At 38.3% G+C, this 21032-nt stretch overlaps 1 protein-coding gene across 3 annotated transcripts in view; it reads right to left on the bottom strand.

Moving 5' to 3' along the window:
• Positions 1-21032, bottom strand: part of NAV2 (neuron navigator 2) — a 354629-nt gene that overhangs the window by 25666 nt on the left and 307931 nt on the right. For all 3 annotated transcript variants that reach the window (XM_065404227.1, XM_065404228.1, XM_065404229.1), the window contains 5 exons: positions 18690-18850; positions 14399-14587; positions 12509-12561; positions 10685-10708; positions 10487-10561 (listed from right to left, as the gene is read on the bottom strand). In XM_065404227.1, the coding sequence (XP_065260299.1) occupies positions 10487-10561; positions 10685-10708; positions 12509-12561; positions 14399-14587; positions 18690-18850 (502 nt within the window). The remainder of the gene's footprint in view (positions 1-10486; positions 10562-10684; positions 10709-12508; positions 12562-14398; positions 14588-18689; positions 18851-21032) is intronic.

Genomic DNA, 21032 nt, shown 5'->3' with positions numbered 1-21032 from the left:
ATGTTCCAAGTCTGGGGAAACAACTTCAAACCAGTTCCCCAGAGACAAAAGACAAACTGATGTCTCAGCCAGGTCTCAACACAATCATATGGACTATCACCTGATTAAGCGATCATTCTTTGGTAGGAAGAAAGGTGTGAGCAAGAAATTTACATCTTGGCAATGGAACAGCTGGGGGTTCCCTTGTACACAGACTGGCTGTTGCCTGAACCCCAGCGGGAGATGATTCTCAAAGTGGAGGAAAAAGATATAAAAATGAGCAAACACCTCTCTCCCCTTATCTCTACTCACATCATCAACAACATTTGAAAGAGAATGAAAGCATGATTGAACTGGGGTAGGGGTCTTGACAGAGGAGGAATCCAGCCAGACTGCTATAAGCATATGGTGAGAGAAACCTTTTTGCTTTGAATTCACTTAGCTTGATAAGTTAGATATTAGTTATTTCTTTGTAACCAATTCTGACTTTTATGCTTCCTTGCTTGTAATCACTTAAAATCTATCTTTCTGTAGTTGTTAAACTTGTTTTATTGTTTTATCTATGCCAGTGTGTTGGGATTGAAATGTTTAGGAAGCTTCATTTGAGATAACCATGTTTGTGTATATCATTTTCTATTAATGAAGTGACGGACTTTATATAAGCTCGTATTGTCCAGGAAGGTACTGGGCAGTACAAAAAACACATTTCTAGGGAAAAGTCTGGGACTCGGAATTTGCTGGTGTCACTCTGCAATATAATTCAAGAGTGGTTAGCTAAGACCTCTCATATAACTCAGCTAGAAATCATTTACATCCTGGAGGGTGCGAGTGTGTGTGTAAAAAGCAACAAAGAGTCCTGTGGCACCTTAAAGACTAACAGATGTATTGGAGCATACGCTTTCATGGGTGAATACCCACTTCGTCAGACGCGCGTGTGTGTGTGTGTGTGTGTCAGTCAGAGGGTATGTGTGTGAGAGAGAGAAGGCCAGGAGTGGTTGTTCTCTCAGCAAAGCAGTATAAAAGGCACCCCAGGTTGGAGAATTGAGGGGACACAGCTGTCCATTAATCCAGAGTATACCTGGGAATGTCACATTGGGAGGTAATCGTTCCACGGTACTCAGCTCTGGTGAGACCTCAGCTAGAGTACTGTTTTCAGTTTTGGGCCCTACACTTTAAGAAAGATGTTGACAAACTGGTATGTGTCCAAAGGAGGGCAACAAAAATAAGATTGAGAAAACATGACATAGGGGGAAGGGTTAAAAAAATTGGATATTTTTAGTCCTGAGAGAAGAAGACTGAGGGGGAACCTGATAATCTTCAAATATGTTAAAGGCTGTTATTAAGAGCAATGGTGAAGGTAGGACAAGAAATGAGCTTAAACTGCAGCAAGAGAGATTTACGTTAGGTATTAGGAAAAACTTTCTAACTCTAAAACTAGTTAAATACTGGAATAGGCTTCCAAGGAAGGTAGCGGAATCTTCGTCAATGGAGGATTTTAAAAACAGGTTAGACAAATCCTGTCAGTGATGCGTTAGGTATACATGATCCTGCCTCAGCACAGGGTAGATGACCTGTCAAGGTCCCTTGCAGACCTACATTTCTATGATTCTATGCCACATTTCTCATAAATATTAAGTGCCTAGATACAACTGTGACAATTATATGCTTTTGAAGGGGGAAGGCAATGATTGAATTTGCTGGCAAAAGCTAGTGACTGCACATATAGCTGCTGCTGGCTTCTGCTTGATCAGCCATTATCTTCAAAAATTGTTAAAATGTAGTTAGAGTTTCAATTTCTAAGACAAAACTAAATTCCAAATGCATTTTTCACAGCTGCTTTTAAGCCAAGCTACAAAAGCGCTATCACACATTGATGTGCTAATCTTACCTTAAAAGAAATACTCACCAGAGAGCGAGAGAGAGAGCTTTTGTCAAATGAATTATTTATTAATCTATTTATAAACTAACAGTGTAGGGGTTTAAAAAAAACTCTTATCCCAGATAGGCCTGTAGACACTCAGCAAAATAACAGGGCACTATGGAATTTTACAAGCAAATAGTCTAAAGCAAAAGTTCATTACCAGGATTTTTCCATTTCTTACCAAGCCTTCATTCTAACTATGTATAATATTAAAATCAGAGCCATACAGAGCTTAATATTTTAGATCTCTATTAATATTTTACTAGAAAATCTACAAAGTTAAATTAAAAACAATACAATGCTAAGTAACTAATTAACCAACTCACAGAAATGCTTAGTAACAAATATTAAACTTGAGTTGGATAATTATCCTTTCCTTAGATAGGATAGTCAATAATTCATCTGCAGTATTCATAATATAAGTGTCTTAAGAAAACAAGATTGAACCTTACTAGCCTGCAGCTTGATTTTGGTAACAGAGGCTGAGAATCTTTTCCTACTGCCGAATAGGGAGAATAGAATCATAGAATCATAGAATATCAGGGTTGGAAGGGACCTCAGGAGGTCATCTAGTCCAACCCCCTGCTCAAAGCAGGACCAATTCCCAACTAAATCATCCCAGCCAGGGCTTTGTCAAGCTGGGCCTTAAAAACCTCCAAGGAAGGAGACTCCACCACCTCCCTAGGTAACGCATTCCAGTGCTTCACCACCCTCCTAGTGAAATAGTGTTTCCTAATATCCAACCTAGACCTCCCCCACTGCAACTTGAGACCATTGCTCCTTGTTCTGTCATCTGCCACCATTGAGAACAGCCGAGTTCCATCCTCTTTGGAACCCCCCTTCAGGTAGTTGAAGGCTGCTATCAAATCCCCCCTCATTCTTCTCTTCTGGAGACTAAACAATCCCAGTTCCCTCAGCCTCTCCTCATAAGTCATGCGCTCCAGACCCCTAATCATTTTTGTTGCCCTCCGCTGGACTCTTTCCAATTTTTCCACATCCTTCTTGTAGTGTGCGGCCCAAAACTGGACACAGTACTCCAGATGAGGCCTCACCAATGTCGAATAAAGGGGAACGATCACGTCCCTCGATCTGCTGGCAATGCCCCTACTTATACAGCCCAAAATGCCATTAGCCTTCTTGGCAACAAGAGCACACTGTTGACTCATATCCAACTTCTCGTCCACTGTGACCCCTAGGTCCTTTTCTGCAGAACTGCTACCTAGCCATTCGGTCCCTAGTCTGTAGCTGTGCCTGGGATTCTTCCGTCCTAGGTGCAGGACTCTGCACTTGTCCTTGTTGAACCTCATCAGGTTTCTTTTGGCCCAATCCTCTAATTTGTCTAGGTCCCTCTGTATCCGATCCCTACCCTCTAGTGTATCTACCACGCCTCCTAGTTTAGTGTCATCGGCAAACTTGCTGAGAGTGCAGTCCACACCATCCTCCAGATCATTAATAAAGATATTAAACAAAACCGGCCCCAGGACCTACCCTTGGGGCACTCCGCTTGAAACTGGCTGCCAACTAGACATGGAGCCATTGATCACTACCCGTTGAGCCCGACGATCTAGCCAGCTTTCTATCCACCTTACAGTCCATTCATCCAGCCCATATTTCTTTAACTTGGCAGCAAGAATACTGTGGGAGACCGTATCAAAAGCTTTGCTAAAGTCAAGGAATAACACATCCACTGCTTTCCCCTCATCCACAGAGCCAGTTATCTCATCATAGAAGGCAATCAGGTTAGTCAGGCACGACTTCCCCTTGGTGAATCCAGGCTGACTGTTCCTGATCACTTTCCTCTCCTCTAAGTGTTTCATAAATTGATTCCTTGAGGACCTGCTCCATGATTTTTCCAGGGACTGAGGTGAGGCTGACTGGCCTGTAGTTCCCCGGATCCTCCTTCTTCCCTTTTTTAAAGATGGGCACTACATTAGCCTTTTTCCAGTCATCCGGGACCTCCCCCGATCGCCATGAGTTTTCAAAAATAATGGCTAATGGCTCTGCAATCTCATCCGCCAACTCCTTTAGCAGCGCATCCGGCCCCATGGACTTGTGCACGTCCAGTTTTTCTAAATAGTCCCGAACCACTTCTTTCTCCACAGAGGGCTGGTCACCTTCTCCCCATATTGTGCTGCCCAGTGCAACAGTCTGGGAGCTGACCTTGTTTGTGAAGACAGAGGCAAAAAAATCATTGAGTACATTAGCTTTTTCCACATCCTCAGTCACTAGGTTGCCTCCCTCATTCAGTAAGGGGCCCACACTTTCCTTGACTTTCTTCTTGTTGCTAACATACCTGAAGAAACCCTTCTTGTTACTCTTAACATCTCTTGCTAGCTGCAACTCCAAGTGTGATTTGGCCTTCCTGCTTTCACTCCTGCATGCCTGAGCAATATTTTTATACTCCTCCCTGGTCATTTGTCCAATCTTCCACTTCTTGTAAGCTTCTTTTTTGCGTTTAAGATCAGCAAGGATTTCACTGTTTAGCCAAGCTGGTTGCCTGCCATATTTACTATTCTTTCTACACATCGGGATGGTTTGTTCCTGCAACCGCAATAAGGATTCTTTAAAATACAGCCAGCTCTCCTGGATCCCTTTGCCCTTCATGTTATTCTCCCAGGGGATCCTGCCCATCTGTTCCCTGAGGGAGTCAAAGTCTGCTTTTCTGAAGTCCAGGGTCCGTATTCTGCTGCTCTCCTTTCTTCCTTGTGTCAGGATCCTGCACTCGACCATCTCATGGTCACTGCCTCCCAGGTTCCCATCCATTTTTGCTTCCCCTACTAATTCTTCCCTGTTTGTGAGCAGCAGGTCAAGAAAAGCTCTGCCCCTAGTTGGTTCCTCCAGCACTTGCACCAGGAAATTGTCCCCTACACTTTCCAAAAACTTCCTGGATTGTCTGTGCACCGCTGTATTGCTCTCCCAGCAGATATCAGGGTGATTAAAGTCTCCCATGAGAACCAGGGCCTGCGATCTAGCAACTTCTGCTAGTTGCCAGAAGAAAGCCTTGTCCACCTCATCCCCCTGGTCTGGTGGTCTATAGCAGACTCCGACCATGACATCACCCTTGTTGCTCACACTTCTCAACTTTATCCAGAGACACTCAGGTTTTTCTGCAGTTTCAAGTCAGTTTAGGTCCAACATGTCTTTTTTGCATAGCAGGATAATGGTTGAGGCCGGGCCAGTGTGAAGGAGTTGCCAATTTACTAGAGAATTGCAGAGCTCACATTTTGCATTCAGCTAAAGCAGGGGTAGGCAACCTATGGCACAGGTGCCGAAGGCGGCACGCGAGCTGATTTTCAGTGGCACTCACACTGCCCGGGTCCTGGCCATTGGTCCAGGGGGCTCTGCATTTTTATTTAATTTTAAATGAAGCTTGTTAAACATTTTAAAAACCTTATTTACTTTACAAACAACAATAGTTTAGTTATATATTATAGACGTATAGAAAGAGACCTTCTAAAAACGTTAAAATGTATTACGGGCACGCGGAACCTTAAATTAGAGTGAATAAATGAAGACTCGGCACACCACTTCTGAAAGGTTGCCGACCCTTGAGCTAAAGAGTCCTTCAGAAAAGTTTAAGGCTGATGGAGATGCCATCAAAAGGAGGATCAGAAGAGACATTGACTAAATATCATTCCAGGAATTCCAGCTGTTCAGACCAGTTTTTCTTCATGTTTTCCTATTTCCATGGAATGCAACATTATATTAAAAATATAGTTCAGGCTTGAAAATAAAATAACTGATGCTAATAGAAAATGATGCAACATCCTTCAAATTTTCTCATTTTCAGGTCTTCACACACGGGTCCATATGAAGTTCAACTGTTTTTCCCCTTCATTATTACTGACATCCACTATCACTTCAAAATGCATATTTTCAGCTTCGAAAAGCAAGCAAGTAGAAGTGCAAAATCCTCCACTGTACAACTAAGGACTGAACTTTGAACTGTTTTCCTCAACTTTCCGTTAGAGGTATTCATGTAGCTAAAATCATTTTACCACTAATGTTTAAAGTTGCTGTAAATTTGCCAAATTGACTTGGAAATAGTTGCTCTTCAATTAAATAATAATTCTGTAATATTCTCACTTTCTTGCACATCCACCAAGAAAACAAAAATATTGGAGCTCAGTTTGCCTTGAGATAAGAGAAGTGCTGTGGTCCCTGAACTTAAATGGCTGCAATGCAAATATGTGAATCTCCCCAAGGTTTTGTACTGAGAATATAGGGTTTGAGGGTAGAGATAAGCCAGTATGAAGAGGACTGAACAGATACCAACATGTGGGCAACTGGAAATTCTGTATTTCTGTAGAGTTTCTGCAGTTGTCTAGATGACACTTTTATAGACTCATAAATGCAAGTGCTGTTACAATGTATATAGACAGAATACTCAGTGCACTATCAACACAGGAAATAATTATCTAGGATATTTTAAATGACTGGTGATCAGTGTGATAACCAACCGCCTCTAACAGCAAAGGGAATCCTGCTGCTCTAGAGTCATACATAATAATATTTGTCGTTAGTACTCTGCAACATATTATAATGTTGACTGCAACATATTATAATACAATACTATATGCTGTATTGAGAAGAACACGTATTTTCTAAAGTTGTACAAGTCTAAACTATAGGGGCTGCGGGGGCGGGGAGGAGAAAAGTGCTAACAGTAAGTCTACAGCTGCTTTAAATTAGGGAAGGCATGAAGGTTATCAGCCATATATCTGCAACTTGTAAATTCAACATTCACTTCCTATCTATCCCAGTTTATTATGAAAGGAGAGTTTTCATCTCTTTGTCCAGATGATGTCTGGAATTGGCAGCTGTAACCACTGAAGACCTATTCTCTGAGAGGTACCTGTCCAGTCTCATTGCTTGAAGCTAAATAAAGAGAAATATTTCTGTTATACACTTCTACCCAGGAGTCTTCACAATGGTATATAATCCATCTCGTTATAAACTGCAGGAGTTAGGTCTCACAGGATGGAGTTTCCATCTTAAATCAGTTTTAATTCTAACTTTGAACTGTGCGGGAGGCTTTTATTTTTAATAAATTGCCGTGTTTAGCCCAAGGAAAGCAAAATCCTCAAAATCTTAACACTTTGCTCATTGTCCATTTTTCAGGACCCATTTCCCTTAATAACCTGACATTTTCTTTTTAAATCTCTCCTTTCTTGCCATACCCTACCCTACCCTACTTCTATACTATATGTTATTTTTTGAGTTTCTGATTAAAACTTCCCTGAACTTTGGTGGTGTTCAGATCTAAATTTTTTATTCAGGTCATTATAATGACAGGGGCCAGAGTAATGAAGTTTGGAATTTTAGACCTGTATCTGAATGGCCCCAAAATTCTGATTTGAGCCTTCCTCTGATCCTTTTCTTTAAAAAAACAAAACACCAGTGAGCAGTAGCAACAGAATACATGATCTATAAGACACTAAACAGTCTCACAATCTGCAAAGAAAAAATAATCACATTTAATACACAGTCTCCGACCAGAAGAGAAAGATTGGAATAGTAAGAATTAACTTGATGAGACAGAAGAATCATTTCCCCAGTGCCATGCCAGAATAAGCAGGCTGTGAATTTAAAGTGGATTAACAATTCCCAATATATTCCATCTGTGGATGTTCTTACTCTGGAATAAGAGTGCTTTAGTCCAAATTAGCTTAATTTACTTAGATTAAGCTAATTTGGAATAAGGCACTCTTATTCCAGAATAAGTGTATTCTCACAAAAAGTTAATCCTGAATATATCCCTGACAAACCCTTAATATACTTAATATTGAATACATACTTGCCCACCCTTTGCCACGACAATTGATGATAATCAAAATAAACTAATGATATTTTATTCTCAGATCAAAAATAATTACATACACTGAGCAAGTACAAATTGTATATATATATATATTTTAAATCTGTCCACTCTCATCTATGTATATACAGTATGGTAAAACCTTTCATGTAGCCATTCCAGACTTGTACTTCATCAGCACATAGCTGACTTATCCCAAATAACTGTTCTCACACTCACAATGAAAACAAACATGAATAGTACAATAACATGAGGATATATGTGGCTGTCATGCCCCTCAGACCCTATGAAAATAAACAGGGCTGAGACTGTGAGAAAAATGGCTGAAAATAAAACAAGTTAAATACCCACTACATGTGTTGGAAAACCAAAATGTTTATTTTAAAAACACTGGATTGAATAATTTCTTTTGGGGTGTGAAGGGATGCTGTTCAGTAACAATGAGGAATATCATTTAAAATCTTTGAGAAAGTGAAAAAAATATGGTGAATGGGACTGCATGGATCAAGGGATAAGTAAACGGATACAGAGCCTTTCAATTTTCAGTTGCCCTTTTGAAACCATTTAAAGTGGCCACAAGTTGTTACTATCTAGTAATTGTTCAGTGAGTAGGGTTGCCAACCCTCCAGGATTGTCCTGGAGTCTCCAGGAATTAAATTTTAATCTTTAATTAAAGATTATGTCATGTGATGAAACCTCCAGGAATATGTCCAACCCAAACTGGCAACCCTATCAGTGGGCTATAGGAAATAGGTTGGTGGGTCTTGGTTCACTTTTTAGTGAAAACAAGCCCTTTCCACAAAATTATCACCACAACAAACACTCATGATGGTAGTCTCAGCAAAGTGGCCACAGGAAATAAAGTAATCTTTTGCAGAAAGGTGGTTCACCCCAGGTTCAGGCTGGGGCACACTGGCAGGACAGTCTGGGGAAGGCTGTACTGCCAGTGACTCAGCTGCACCTGTTTTGTGGATAAATAAGGGACTTCAGTACTCAGGGCTGTCAGGGCCTTAGCACATTACAGCAGTGCTAAATTCACTCTGGAGAAAATGAAATGGAAAAAAGAAAGTATAAATGTTGCTAATTTTACAAAAAGCAAATGGAGTGTCAACATGGAGGACAATCTGTTCAGACAATGGCACCATAAGCACCAGGCAAAAATATTTTGAGACTAGAAGTTTCTGGAAAGAGCAGTTCCTCCTCCTTGAAGGAGGAATAACGGCAGGGATGCTGAATGGCTTCTTAATATAGATAAAGAAGGGAAGTAATTGCTGCCCTAGAGAGAACATTTCTTCTCTACAGTCTGAAGAGGTTACTCTTCCAAATCAGTAGGCAGAGCAGCCCCTTGAGTGCAAAATGGAGCCTAGCTTACATGAACAGTTGCGTAATTTGTTGTAAGGAGCAGAAGCTGGAGTAATTCAAGAATAGTCTGTCAGCAAAAATACAAACTTAAGAAAACTCTGTAAAAGAACTGGCCTACATTTAAGAAAGCAAAGCCCACTTTTCTGTAGACATTACATATTAAGATTAATTTAAAAAGATATTAGATACAAATGAGGTGGTTTGCATGAAATCATTTGATGTAGTCAGGTATTTGCATCTGCAGGGCAAAGTTAACAACTTTCATTTTTGGGTTTGTTTTGTTTTTTTTGCTCCTGGAATGTGGCAAAGAACTAAATGTAGCCTTAATTTTCTTTCCTTAACCTATATGTTAACAATTCAGTTGGCTTCCCTTTTGTATTTTTCAAGTGTGTATGGCCAACACACTGATATACATTAGCTCTAGTTCTGGTTTCCACTTTGTGAAGGATAGTATCACTCAGGTCAAACTCATTCTTCATGTAGATATATTTGCTATTACCACTCATTCAAGAGCTAATGGCCACGATTTCCGCTTTGGTAACTCTGAGTTCTCACATCTACCCATCCCATAATCCTAGAATACAAATAGTAAATGGTTTTTAAATGGTCACTATTCATTTTTGTCTTATTTACATTGGAATCACTTATTTCTCCAGTGAGCTTCTGTTTTTTTTTTTAACCAGGATTTCAGCCACCTGTGATTACACAGTGTTGACTCAATGGGGATTAAAACCCCAATGTGTCCTTGGTTTTCAATCCTTTGTTCCAAACAGCATGCAAAGATAGTTATTTCATGGTAGTGAATATTCCTCAAGGCAAACAAGTGAAAACACAGCACACTCTGATTTGAATCAGATGCATTATGCTTCTTAGACCCTGCCATAAACTGGTTCTCAGGGCCCCTTTTGTGTGTCAGTTTTGTCTACCCTTGCCATCAACCCACACTGTTGCATGGTTTGTACGCTATGGGAAAACATAATGCATTTAAATCAGGTTTCCCATTTCTCATGGGCACCCACTGTAATTCTCATCTGTCTCTTATGACCCCTTTGACACCTATATGTGAATGTAAGACCCACTTTTATGATGAGAACTGAGTCTTCAAAGAATCTCTTTCAGCATTAACCAAACCTATGTACCTCCATGCTGTACATATACAAAAGGAATAGCCAAATCAGTATAACTGTATTTAATGTTTTTTTTAAAATAATCAATTGAACACTAGAATAGACAGCTTTTTGTTTTCAGATTGACCCAAAATGCATATATTTATTTTTAACACAAATATGTGACCTGAATTGATTATTATAGACTAGTGATCTCTTTGCTAATTAGGAAAACTGGGATGGTGATTTGTGCACTACATAATTTATCTATCAGCCTCGATTTTTCTGAATTGTACTCACATTAGCAGTCAACTGAGTTGTTAGAGCCGACACCTTCTCCTGGGATGCATCCAACTCCCTTCGTAGCTTGCGAATCTAAATATTGTATTTAAAAGATTAGTTTATTGTACCGTAATCTACCGAATTAGAGGTGTAAGACACTCATGCAAAGTGTCTAGATTGAAAGTTTATGTTTACAAAACCCATATTGCTCCTTACCTCTGACTGGCATTTTTCTTCAGGCTGCAACAAAAAAAATCAGGAAAAAACATATGAGGAACTTACAATAGTTCATTACTAGCATAGGTCAAATTTTTTTTACAAGTAAAACTCAAAATAGGAGTCCTTATTTATTACTTATTGATTCAGCATATATAGGTGTTTGCAGGCAACTTTATTCACATGAATAATTCCACTGAGTACCACCATGTTCACCATTAAAAACTTTGACATTATATCAATCTAAATCAATAATCTTAGTTCTGTATTTCTGAACATGTTTGGCTCTGTTTAGTTTGAAATTAAATTTACTAGCAGTAATCCTGATACTCTAAAACTTTTAATATCCTAATTCCCCCCAAAGCCTATTATATTCAGTGTTTAGAATAATATACTTTAAATACATCTTACATTTACATGCACCATTCACTGTGACCATAATTACTTTTGGAAGAGAAGGTGGAGGGCTTATTCACATAGTGAGCACTTACTTATGTAGTGTTCTTGTTTTCAATGGGATTAATTATATGAATAAATGTTCACCAATTTGAGTAGGAGCTCTACAATCTAGTCATTTGTGAATTTTAATTTCATGTAATTGGATTACAGTCTAAGGTGATTTTTTTTTTTAACCAAAAGTAATAGGTTCTGATCCTGCAACTCTTTCATGCAGTTAGTATCACTGACTTGAAAATAACTACTTGCCTGAATAAAAATTGCAGGACCATGCCCTTAAAGATAACGTTATTAAGTATCAGAGTAGCAGCCGTGTTAGTCTGTATCCGCAAAAAGAACAGAAGTACTTGTGGCACCTTAGAGACTAACAAATTTATTAGAGCATAAGCTTTCGTGGGCTACAACCCACTTCTTCGGATGCATCCGAAGAAGTGGGTTGTAGCCCACGAAAGCTTATGCTCTAATAAATTTGTTAGTCTCTAAGGTGCCACAAGTACTTCTGTTATTAAGTATAGCATTGTTTCAAATATGGATGCCTGGTAGTTGTGTGGTTGTATCATACTTTCATACCAATTTGTAAAGTCATCCTCTATTAACACAATGCCCGGATTCCATTGTTGTCCATTGTTTTTAAAAGACCAGAGTGCCAGTTCAGAGTTTCAGATATATTTTCCTTTAGTAACCTTTAATGTTACATATTCTGAAGTAAGATGCTTTTGTGAAAGTATTAAAAGAAAATAATATAATACACTTTTTAAAAAACACTATAATTATATTATTTGTCCCAAAATACACTAAATCTTCTTGCAATGTCAGATTATTAAGAGACTATGCAATTAAGACTTTTAATACAAAAATTCTTGGCAAAATGAGAAGTAATGGCTCTTTTGCAATGATTAAATCCATTGCATTAAGACCTACTTAGAGAATTCTTAATTAGCAGATCACTAAACTATCAGACTGAAATGGCTTTATCTATTGAATGAATGTGGGTGGTATTGGCACAAAAGACCAGGACTATCCATTATGGTCCTTTGTATCAAGACCTCCTTAGAACGGTTGTGGATCGCTGATTCAAGAGACTAACTCCTGCTTCTGGGTCATCAGGGTCTAACAGGCTAACATGAGTATTGTGATAAATATCCATTAACACCTTTTTGGGAACATAAAAAATACCTTACATAGGTAGCATACATTATTTATGTTTACATGCAAAGAGCCATCCTCTTTACATGGCAAAAGCAATTAGCGCACTTGGTCCAATCAATTAATTTGTTTTACTAAAAAAGTTGTACAACTGCAAAATAATATTTAATATTACGTTTCTCAGCAGGCTCCTGCTGAAGGTTTACATTGCACGATACTCACCGTTGAATAAATAGATGATGTACTGGACACCAAGGAGAGAGAGGATCCATGCACTAAAGGAAAGATAAAATAAACAAATTGCATATCTGTTTGCAATATAGTAAGCACATAGTGGAATCATATACAGAGCATTCACTGCAGATTTTTCACCTACTGAGAGCAAATTTTCATAAGAATGTAAACAAAATTGCATCATCCATCATAAACTTTTTATTGTAAGACAAATCTTTGCAGAAGTATCCAGATGTAAGTTGAAATTGCTACAAGGGCAAGAGTTAGATAAAATGTCTTCACACAGGAAAAAATAATTTGGCTCCTATACCTCAAATCATTTTTCATATAAAACAACAACATTAAATCCATTAGGCCTTCTGACTGAGTGACTTGAAGCCAGTGGGAGCTTATCACCTGTATCTGAGGAGAGAATTTGACCCCAGGATGGCCTTACTAAAAAAAGAATTCCATTTCAAACAGGCATCAGTTATTCAGCACCGACGGAGATAACACATTTTAACATGCTGACTGAGAACATATGTGCACTGGCTGTATTTCCATCTTCAGACTAAAGGCCTCACAGAAAGCTCAATTAGGCCCTTTGGAACCCCATGTAACAAACTCAACTTGGTTACATGGTTGTACTGTGGAATAATTAACCAAAGTCAATGGAGTAACCCCAGTATAAATCCAGAGTAGAATTTGATTCTAAGTACAACCTACCAACCTACCAGTCTTTATCAACCCTTAAGAGTGAAATCCTGACCCCACTAAAAAAAACTCCCATTGACTTCAGTGGAGTCAGAATTTCACCATTAGGGATTGTGTGCGCCACCTCAGTGACCTAGTGATGTTGTACTCTCCCACAGCAAAGCCTGTAGGCAGCCCAGGAAAGAATTATTTTGTAAAGGTTTTCAGAGCCTGTTTCCTTCAAGAGGGAAGGGCTTTGGGGATGCAGAGATGGTAGGGGGCTGATACCAAAGGACCTTTGCGTGAACATAAACTCCATGCTACCTTATCCCCACAGTAGCAACATAATGTATCCTGAAAAATGAAATTTAACCATAGAAAATGCCTAGATTTTAATTGCAACCTCTTAAAAGATTAACATGCTTGCCTTTCAAGAAATTGCAATACTAATAATAAGTTTTTCTCTTCCAACCTGTATATTAAGTTCCACCACTTTTGGTCCAATATTAATCTTGTTATGGCAAAATATTTTGCATAGTTCAATCTATATGCATCAATTTGTTCTTATACTCCTAAAAATTTTACACTTATTGCATACTTGTCATAAATCTTCTGTATCATAGTTCTGAATGTTAATATGAAATAAAGTAAACACACTAACTAGTTGACACTGAAAGGTAGGTTTATGGAAAGGGGAGAAAAAAGAAAATCATATTAGCCTATCTTTGATTTAACTGTTTAAGCTGAATCTCAAAATGCACCCAGAAGAAAAAAATCTTGTTTGAAATTCTTCCATTAAAATATGCTATTCTTTTGCCTCCATCAATCCCTTCAGTTAAATTTCAGTCTTACACACGAGCTGGACAATATACTCGTGTCTACAGAAATCAGCAAAGTCCTTACTGTCTGTTTGTCTTTCTCTTCTTGCATTTTATGACCTTGATCCAAAACTCAGTTCAATCAATGGGAGTCTTTCCATTAATGGTAATGGGCTTTGGATACTGCCTTACATTCCTTTTCTCCTCCATTTTCAAAACTGGTAGAACAAAATAACTTGACACTTAACAACATTCAATTTTAAATAATTTAATTGGTAGGATTATGGGCCTGATCCTATTCCTGTTTAAGTCAATGGAGCTTTTTTCCATTGATTTCAGTGTAAATGGTTTCCAGTCCATTAGCAGTGCCTTCACATGCTTGATTTACCTTCTTCAAAGCCATCACGGAATGACCCAGAGCGGCTCATAGTTCTACTCTTCTCATCTAGTGACATTGAGCTATTCCGGAAGCGTGTGTCACTGTAAGGATCATAAGGACCATCTGCATTGGAAAGGCTGTGCGTCCGTAGCATGGTTGGATTTGACAAGCTCATCTGGACCGCAGTAGTAGGGCTTGCTAAAAAGTAAGGAATATATTGTAGAACAGGAAATTCACATATCTATTTCTTGTGCAGCTACCAAAAAAAGATTGTTTTCTTATAATCATATATAAATTTCTGCCTGCATATCTTCTTGGCTTAATTTCCTTCCTACAATGTAGTGGATTCATACAAGAGCTATATAAACTAAGTTAAAAATAAAAAGGTCAGCTTCGGCACAGTCTTTGAGTCTTTATGTTTACACTGGAAGCTCAGTCATGTCAATATCACCTCATAGGCAGGAACTAATTAATTCTAAACTCATTTGGAATAATTCTCTCTCCAACTGGAGTAAAGAGCCCAAACTAATTTAAATGATCTTTTGCAGTGGTTCTCTAAATGGGGTCGCCAGGGCTGGCTTAGACTTGCTGGGGCCCAGGGCTGAAGCCTGAGCCCTACTGCCCAGGGTTGAAGCCAAAGCCCTAGGGTTTCAACCCTGGGTGGCAGGACTCAGGTTGCAGATCCCCTGCCTGGGGCTGAAGTGGTGGGGCTTGGGCCCCCTGACCCAGGGCAGTGGGGCTCAGGCAGCCTCAGGCTTCGGTCCCCCCTCCTGGGGTCGTGAAATAATTTTTGTTGTCAGAAGAGGGTGCGGTGCAATGAAGTTTGAGAACTCCGATCTTTTGCATAAACAGCATAATTTGTGAAGTATTTGCTTCAAAGCTCTAAGAAAGACTGACATTTTCATATGGATATAAAAGTAGCTACAAATTCAAAGAACTTTAGTTTCATAATAGTACTGCACTTCTCAATTGTTGTTTTCCAGAAAGGGATCTCAGTAAGTTACAACTGAGTGATGCACATACATACATGCATACAGAACACATAGGTCAAGGGTTTTATACAAATATTACCCCTGCCTCAAATACCCCATGAGGACCAATGTTGTTTTAGAATATGTAAGTTCTACATCCAGGACCACCTTTTTTCTGGATTTTGTGTGTGCGCGCATGCGCTAAATTATGCCTGTTTTTTTTATTATTGTTCAATCACTTTGTGGAGAAAATTGATAACATCAGCCAAACTTGCCACCCAGCAGTTTGATGTTCCATTAGGTTTGTTACTATTCACTTGTTTCTCTGACTGAGAAACAGTTGGTTAGGAGTCAAGTTGAAGATTTGACTGCTGAGTCCTGTCTATTGATTTCATAATTTCATATCTGGTATTATGTTCTCTTGGTATCTTGGGCTCATTTATCATCAGAGATATGGTTCCTATTTCTCTCACAAAAGGTCAGTTTCTTTTTTCTTTGAAAATAGCTATAATTACACCTGTGTCCAAAAGGGTTTGACCCTGCATGCCAGCACTTGCTACTGAAGTCAGTGGAAGTTTACTTCCATTGCAGGGCATCTCTTGAGCCCAAAATGTCCCGAAGGATAAAACCCAAATCAATCACCTTTCTCTTCTATTGAGGATAAAGTTAACTATCACTTTGCTGGCTGAATTGCTGAAAAGCATCTCATAAACCATCACTGGGCTTGATTTGAAAACAATAATTTGCAGCTTTTATGGTTAGTGCACTAAACTAGGTGTATTCATTTTCACAATGCAATTCCTGGAACCTTGAAGATTTATTTAAGAAAAAAATGATTTACAACATCTTAATGAACTTCATTTCTGGTAGCTGCATTACTTATGAAATATGGGCATATCATTGATCTTCATGTAAATTCTAAAGTAGTTAAAAGCCCCAACATTTTTACTTTCTGAGCCTGCAAAGACTGTCATATGGTTTGGCTTGACTAGTGATATAATTCCATGCTCCTGATGCAGCTTGTTTGCTGCTAACACTTTAGGAAGTTACCCCCTCTCTCTATTTATCTGGAATTTTGGTTTAGATGTTGAGTTAACTAAAACTATTTTGGACTGGCTTATAGTTTGTTTCTTTCAGTGCATTCAAATTGTTGCTAGGACATATTTGCTTCAGCTCAAAATTGCACTGGAAATAAGTGACCACGCAAGTTTCTACAAATCACATAGTACACAAACTGTTCCATAAATACTAGGATGCAGATCGCTCACATGCACAGGTTTAACTTTTTTTCATATTATTGCTTTATCTTTCTAGCATATAGATTTTTAAAAATTAATACAAAAATTAAAAACTTAACTATGGATGATCTGAGATACAACCTTTGTTTAGAGTACATTAAGTATATATATGTCACCTCGTAGGATTTATATTTTTCACATCAAAATAAACTGCAAAGGTAACTAAGAAATATTTTAAACTGGTGTAGACAACAGATGTGTTTGTGATAACAGGATTTCTACAGACAACTGTCCACACAGCACACAGAAAGCTTAACTCACACAATAAATGGATACTTACACAGAAAAATAAACGGTTTTAAATAGTGTCAGGTAAGAGTTCAAGCAACAGTCAGTGCCTATAAAAACCAGTAACTGAGCAACGCTGATGATAAAAACAACAAGGAGTCCAGTGGCACCTTAAAGACTAACAGATTTATTTGGGCATAAGCTTTCCTGGGTATTGTTTTTGTGGATACAGACTAACACAGCTACCCCCCTGATACTTGGCTGATAATAAAAAAAACTCATATATTGTATATATCTCTTTAAAGACAATAAAATTTTATAAATAATAATATATTTGTTTCTTATATAAAATATTTTGAAACCCCTCTGTTTCAGATGTTCCAACCTGAGTGCCTAAGTACTGATTTATGTATCTAAACTGGGCCCTAAATGAACAGGGAATTAGTGTGCAATTGCTTTTACGATGAAAGCAAGTCTATTACTGGATAGAATTTCAGGACTATGGGAACTTTAAATTACTTTGTTTCATATGCTAGTACATTAAATTAAAGCTAGCAGAATTTTATAGCTTCTTCTAAGCAACTTTAACATTTCTTCCATTTAAAAACGTGTTTATTTTAATCCAAGTTACCAAATGAAGGGATGGTAAACTTTCCAACTTAAAATTCCACTGGCTTGTCTGTGACTGTGATGGATAAAGCTTTGTCTGGTTTCATTATAAGCTTAGATGATCATGTTTTGTTAATATGCTTGGAGTTTAAAGATGAAGTAGATATAAGTATGTAGGAAAGTTTAGGTGCTTCCAAATTTAGTAGTAGTTTAGGCCCGTGAATAGCTTATGTAGGGCATTTGATTATACGCACAGCACCATTTTGAATAAGGTCAATTCAGATGTACCACTTTTGATCACACCACAGAACAGTGCTGACTGGTCAGCACCCAAAGGCCTATCTTACTACTTTCAAGATAAATACTTCCTGAATTGAAGCTAGATGGTAGCATGCTGTACCCAGAGCTAGGTAGGGCATTGGACCTGTGAGAAGAAAGGTACATTGTCTAATTCACTACTTTCAAAATAGATAACATGTGTAACTGGGGGCACTCACCTCTTAAGCACCTGCTACTCCTGCTTCAGTGACTCAGCCCTTCAGCTGGCTCACAGTCAAAATGAAACCCTTTCAGGGTAGCAAAAAGTCCAACAAAACCTGTCTAGCTGCCCTCTTTGGTTCTGGGCAGCACCAGCTCTGGGTCCTTTAAATTCAGCCTTTCACCTGGGGTTCCCAATAAGCTTTGTCACCTTCTCGGGGTTTACACAACTTTAGTGGTGGTCGGTGGGGAAACCCAGACTGGCCCACTATTCTGGGTTCCAACCCAGGAACCTATAAACAGCAGCCACGTACCTGTTACTGCAATGCTGCGCTGTTTTCCTGGGCCTCTTCCCACCTAGCTCCTTATCTGCACCCCATACCTCAGGGTTAAAGTTTTCAGGTCCTCTCTTTCCCAGTTTAAGCAAATGTAGCCAGAACCACACACTGGTTTCCCTTGAGCTGCTTTGGCCAGAGAGGAGCATCCTTCCATGCCCCTTCTGGTCCCACCCAGGAACTGATCGGCTAAGGCCCTGCAGCTCTTTTTATGTGAGTCTGCTGGGCTCTGACTTGCTGCTTCTGTGAGGCTTCTCTAGACAGCTTCACTGCTCCTTTCCTGAGGCAGTAGGACTGCGGGGCCTACTGCAGGGAGCTGCGAAGGCCACGTACACCCTGTCACATGATGTTACACTGATTATCATAACACTTAATTACTCACCAAGCTGGGAGAAATTAAATCTAGTTCCAGAGGGTGATGTTATACTGGAGCCAGATGAAAATGGAGAATTGACAGCAGTGTCCTGAAGGCCTCCTGCTGAATGTGAACGTAGCCATTCTTTTGCATCCTCTTGACTCCGAAGTTGGGATGAAGGGGTATACCTACAAAACCAGAAATTATTTCAAAACTTATCTTAAAATATACTGGAAAGAAATATTATTTGGGAAAACAATCTTCAGATAAAATTTAAGGACTAAGTGATATAAAAGGTATATAATTCTGAATTAAGACTCTTGTCCCAACCCCAACTCATTCCGCTGGAGTTCAAAAAGTACATCTTTTTACTATGGATTCTGCAATGGGTAAGTACAAGGGAAGGAGCCTTAAGATCTGATTTGGCAAACACACGTATGCTTACAGTCAAGGACATAAGTCAGTATTTGCAGGATCAGCACCTTACTTTGGAATTTCTTTTCTTCTTTTAGTTTATACCACAATGTTATCATTATTTGAACATCTCAATTCATCTTTGAAGTACCTTAGCATGGCTCTTTGGCATACTATAATCAGATTCAGCTCAGTGGAGCCATTAAAAGGTAGGCCTTTAAACAAGGTGTATTGCAATGATTCATATTAGGGAGACATTAATACATAGGTCCCTGGAAATATACCACATTTGTTCAAAATTCGTAGTATTACATCATTATGAAGGAGACTGTGTTTAACCTTCTCTTCAGGGCAAGGACCTGGGTTTAATCCTGGCTACACTGAAGTAAATAACAAAACTCCCAATGATATTAATCAGAGCAGGGTTTTCCCCCTGTACTTATACCTGTGTTAGAAGTAACTAGTCCACTGTAGGTGCTATACAACTAATAACAATAAATAATAATAATAATAATAATAATAATAATAATAATGAGAGATGTGAAATGATACAGATGTCAGTTTGAAATACTGTAAGAGAAGTATTTGCTTATATATAGATAGTCATAAAATACGCCAAACAGGTACAGATGACAACTGACAAGATACTTTTAATGTTTTTTTAAAAGCCAAAATGACCAAACCTACATGAGGTCTAATAGCTTGTAAATAATAACTATATTTGTTTTTACTCAAAGAGTATAACTTTTGTCCAAAAATAGCCCTAATGTTATTGTCCCTTTTATCTTAAAAATAGCACCCAATTAAGCTCAATGGAATTTTACTTATGGGTTTCTGTATCTCTGCTAAGATATGTCATCCGGTCTTAGAAAGTAAATATTTATGGGGAATTAATATCTTTATAAAGAGGTTTGGCTTCAAATTAAAAAACAATTAGTCAAACATAACCCATATTAATTTGGAGTTCTATTTAACATCTAATTTAGGCATAAAGGTGACCAGATTGCATTAAATATAGTAAAATATTGTTTGCCAATTAAGAACAACAATGAACCTTGTAAGAACTTGGCCAAGAGAGTTTTTTAAAAGTACATTATTTTCTTATGCCGTAGGCCTCAATCCTATAGTTATAGTCACTGATTTAGGACTACTCGCATCTTTAAAGTTATGCGCATGCATACATCTTTGTAGACTGGGGCCTTTAATAGTCAATTTTAACACCTATTTAAAATAAAAATAATACAAAATTAATACCTACCTCTTCAGCCCTCAAATGTTTCAATCTTAAAAGATAGTGTTTATTAACTAGATGCACATTTGACAGCCATAGAAACATTTTATGCAAAAATTTCATTCTATGAAATGCTTTTAGCACCCAGCTCAGTGTGATAAAGCCGACACAAAGAACAATGTGTTTATAGTGCAGAATAAAATGCAGCTGCAATTTGAAGTCATCGGTTCAGTGATCCTAAAAGCAGCATAAAGCAAGTCTAAAGTTTAAATGTTTTAAACTGGCCAGATATTTTCCATGAATTCTGTAACATCGACTTAAAGCATTTAATTTGTAGCCTTAAAGTTAATAATGTCACTAAAATTGCTTCCATTTACTAAGGGAGAACAAATGTTTCTCAGTGCTTTTTTCCCCTAGATTTCAATACCCCCTACATATCACTGGTGTTTCAGGAACAGACATTTACCAAATGTTAGTCAGGTTTTTTCTATCAGCCCACAGATTGTCTCTCTAGAGATCCATTAAAAGTGTATTCTGAAGCAAACACAATTTTAAAATGATTTTTTTTTCAATTTCATCCTAAGAAGTTCATTAAGTTGTTGTAAATCAATTTTTTCTTAAATAAATCTTCAGGGTTCCAGGAACTGTATTGTGAAAATGAATACACCTAGTTTAGTGCACTAGCCATAAAAGCTGCAAATTATTGCTTTCAAATCAAGCCCAAT

Source organism: Emys orbicularis, chromosome 4 (assembly GCF_028017835.1).
Source record: "Emys orbicularis isolate rEmyOrb1 chromosome 4, rEmyOrb1.hap1, whole genome shotgun sequence".
Lineage (NCBI taxonomy): Eukaryota > Metazoa > Chordata > Testudines > Emydidae > Emys > Emys orbicularis.
Note: the sequence above shows the minus strand (reverse complement) of the source record. Positions and strands in the feature narration are given on the sequence as shown.